This window comes from Anopheles cruzii, unplaced genomic scaffold (genome assembly GCF_943734635.1).
Source record: "Anopheles cruzii unplaced genomic scaffold, idAnoCruzAS_RS32_06 scaffold02088_ctg1, whole genome shotgun sequence".
NCBI lineage: Eukaryota > Metazoa > Arthropoda > Insecta > Diptera > Culicidae > Anopheles > Anopheles cruzii.
This window is the reverse complement of record NW_026455673.1, coordinates 1-3,755: the sequence shown is the minus strand read 5'-3', so window position 1 is coordinate 3,755 and position 3,755 is coordinate 1. Positions and strand designations below refer to the sequence as shown.

Genomic DNA, 3,755 nt, shown 5'->3' with positions numbered 1-3,755 from the left:
AGAGTACTGTGGCCGCTCGCTCTACTCGGCGCGCTTGCTGAGTCCACAGCACCCGCCGACCTGGCGCTGAGTGCTCGGTGGGCCGCCTGTGCCGGGGACATTATACTCCGGTACGGGCCACGGGTCAGCCACCAGGTGAATGCGTTCGCGCTCCAGCAGCGCGCACCAGGAGCCCGTTTCCAGCGCGACCTCTTCGATCGTCTGCTGCCCCGGTTGATGCAGCGCACCGGCACCGGCACCGGCACCGGCTCGTCGTCGTCGCCCTTTACCGTGAACCTGGCACCGTACGAAGCGACCACCGATTACAACTACCGGAACCTGGTGCTGATAGTGCTCGACTCGTTGGCCCAGTTCACGGACGAGTACGTGCCGCGGTTGGCGACGAAGAACGTCGAGTTTTGGGGCTACTTTCTGCTGCTCCTGCCCGCCCCGGCCAACACTCAGCGTGACATCCAGCGGACGCTGCGGGAGCTGTGGAATCTGCGCATTCATAATGTCCTGATCGGGCTGAGTGGATCGGCGGACGCCGGTAGTGCGAGCCGCATCGACCTGTACACCTACCGCCCGTACGGTGCCGATGGGTGCTGCGAGTGCATCCGGCCACGGGTCGTTGACCGGTGCGTGAATGGCCGGCTGCAGCAGCACCGGGAGCAGCAAGCAGGAGCAGCAAACGGTTCCAGCCAGGCGCTGTACGTCCGGTTTGAGCGTAACTTCTACGGCTGTCCGCTCCGGATCTCGAGCTTCGTGCGCGTCCCGTTCATGCAGTTCGCCGCCGCCGGCGACGCAGGACGGCCACAACTGTCCGGGATCGAGGGTAAGCTACTGGAGTTGCTGGCGGTCAAACTCAACTTCACGCCCATCATCGTCCAGCCACCGGATGGGCAGATTTGGGGCCGCATTTACGCCAACGGAACGGTCGACGGTGCCATGAAGCTGCTGCTGGACGGGACGGCGCACCTGACGCTCGGCGGGTACCTGCCGTACCCGGAGCTGCTGTCAAGGACGACGCAATCGCGGAGCTACTACTTCAGCGACATTGTGCTGGCGGTGCGGGAAGCGCTCGCACCGCAGACCGGCGTCGGCCGGTTACTGCAACCGTTCCGTTGGCCCATCTGGCTCCTGGTCGCCGCGGAGCTGCTGCTGGTGGGTGTGTGGTGCTGCTGTGGCCTGCTCCCGTGCCGCCTAGCCCTGGATGTGTGGCGGGCCCTGATCGGAGACTCGCTTCCGGTGCTGCCGCGTCGCTCGGTCGCAAGGTTTCTGCTTGTGCTGTGGATCATCCACTCGACGCTGTTGCGCGAGTCGTACAAGGGATCGCTGGTGGGTTACCTGACGGCCGCGACGCCGCTGGACGATATCAGCACCATCGAGGTGATGCTGGCCGGTGGGTACCGGTTCGCGATGACCGAGTGGCTGTACCACCGGATCTTTGAGGGCTCCGGGACGCACCAGCTGGACGGGACGCACCTGCTGCTGTTCGAGGCATCCGACGGGGAGCGGCTGCTCGAGAGCATCCTGGCGAGCGGGGAGCGGATCGCTGTGGCGTACACGCGCGAAGAGATCATCAAGTTCAACGAGCGGGACCGCTCGGTGGTCAACTTTCGGACGGCGGGCGAGAAGCTGCTGACGTTCCACTTCAGTGCGTACTTCAAGCGCTCCAGCCCGCTGGTGGGCGTGTTCAACTGGTACATTCGCCGCATCCTGGCCACCGGTTTCATGTCCCGCTGGACGGCGGAAAACCTCGATGCGCGCTTCCTGGTGCCGACCCTTGCCGACAGTGGCCAGGCGGAGGTGCTGCAGCTTACGCACCTGAGCAGCAGCTACCTGCTGCTCGTTGCCGGTCTGCTGCTGGCGTGCTGTGCCTTTGCCATCGAGCTGCTGGTGTTGCGCATTGGCACTAGAAATGGTTAGAAAGGAACGTGAAAACAACAGTAATAGTGTCTTTGTTGGAGGGCTGTAGGAGGATAGGAAGAGGAAGGAACCGGAATTGAAGTTACTCACACGTAAACATGTAGCAGCAGGATAGCAGGGAAGGTGTTTTCACCGTATGTTGTTCCAATAATATTTTGGTAAGTCCTTTGGCTGATGATCTATGTTATAGGTATCAATTTACGCACTAATCAAAGCAAAGTGTGTGTGTGTGTGGAAAAAGAATAACTATTATAATAACTGTAACTCTCATTAACTGGCGCTGGCTTACAGACGCAAGTCACGGGTGTTGCCACTCGCGTTGCAAGTTCGTTCTCAAGACTCAGCAGCTAAGTATCAAAATAAAAACAACTTGAGTGTGTTACCGTAGCAAGTCTCAGAAACTGTTTATTGTCATAGAATAGAGTAATAAAATGGACATATTAAAGTCGGAATACACCCACATTTTCAACTTCGTTTCAAGTTCATAACCTTACAGTCCTAATGTATGCTGTACAACTAAACAGACCAAATCCGATAAGTAGAGCAGTGATAGGCTGCTAAATAGTCGCTGCCTCTGGTGGGGAATTTTTTTCTAACCATCCTTTTCTAGGTTGTTCAATAAGTTTCAAGCCTCGATAACAGAAGACCAAAAGCATTGCTTATCGGTGTTTCAAAATTTTCTCAGTGGGCCGAGAAGATGTGAACGTCGAAAAGCCTACTTTGATCGATTGTGAACAGTTTTGCTTGCAGTTTTCTTCGATTGCAGGGTCGTGTTGCATCATGAGTTGTTGCCAAATGATAGAACGGTCAATAAAAAATATTTCCTGCAAGTTATGCGAAATTCGCCCGAAGCAATTCGTCACAAATGTCCGGATTTGTGGGAAACCTAAAATTGGCTGTCGCGCCCCTGCTCACACGTCGTGGTTTCTGCGCGAATTTTTGACCAAAAAAAACTTTAATGATACCAAAGCCACCGTATTCTGTAGATCTGGCCTCCTGTGACTTTTTGATGTTCCGGAAACCAAAAGGAGGCATGAAAGGACGATGCCACGATACGATTTAGGCGATAAAGACGGCATCGAAGATGAGTCAAATCTTGTCCAAGCTAAACAGCTGTCAAAAATTGACCGATTACTCAAAATGGCCGAACTGTTCACCATAAATCACTGACATGTGTAGTAACTTATCGCCACAAAAAAATCGAAAATCGGACTTATGTAGCCCGCGTAAATGCAAAATTATCATTACTTTTTGAACACACCTCGTATGTTATGCCACGTGGCATCGAGTCATTTTATCATACTTATAACTAATAGCTAATAACTAACCACATCTTACAACTAGTTAACTATAAGAACTTCAAATAATTAGCTCTTGTATTGTTGGGTGGATAGATTTATTGCACCTGTTGATTATGGCTTCTTTTAGTTTGTTAATTTCAAACGATAGGCTTGGCGAGCCAGCAAGGCTTAGGACGAGATTTGTTGGTGTTCTCCAGTGTAAATTGAGGATCATTTTGAGAATTTTATTCAGTGTCTTCCTTGTTAAAATGTACGTTGTCTTTTGCCTGGTATTCGTCCTCTTAATCACAGGCGTTCGACATTTTGTGTGCGCTGTCTTTATGTTCAAACTCTTAACGGCTAGCAAGTTCTCCCATCCTGCTCGCGAAGGCTAACATTTATGCACCCGAGCGGGTCAGAGTTGAAGTTTTGTGCTAGATAAAGCATCTGCATCAACATTTGGGAACAAATTACAACGACCTAATGCTCAGTGGATTCATTTTTTCCCCAGATATCTATATATACACTCTGTCAACTTTCTATAGCCGCACCCACGTTTTTACCGTA

General features: G+C 52.5%; 1 protein-coding gene across 1 annotated transcript; it reads left to right on the top strand.

The window, feature by feature from the left end:
- Positions 1-49: 49 nt before the first annotated feature.
- On the top strand, positions 50-1,908 carry LOC128276692 (uncharacterized; the record flags this gene model as incomplete). Its single annotated transcript, XM_053015151.1, has 1 exon — positions 50-1,908. A coding segment is annotated over one exon (1,859 nt), but the record flags the coding sequence as incomplete, so codon positions are not given.
- Between the last annotated feature and the right edge of the window lie 1,847 nt (positions 1,909-3,755).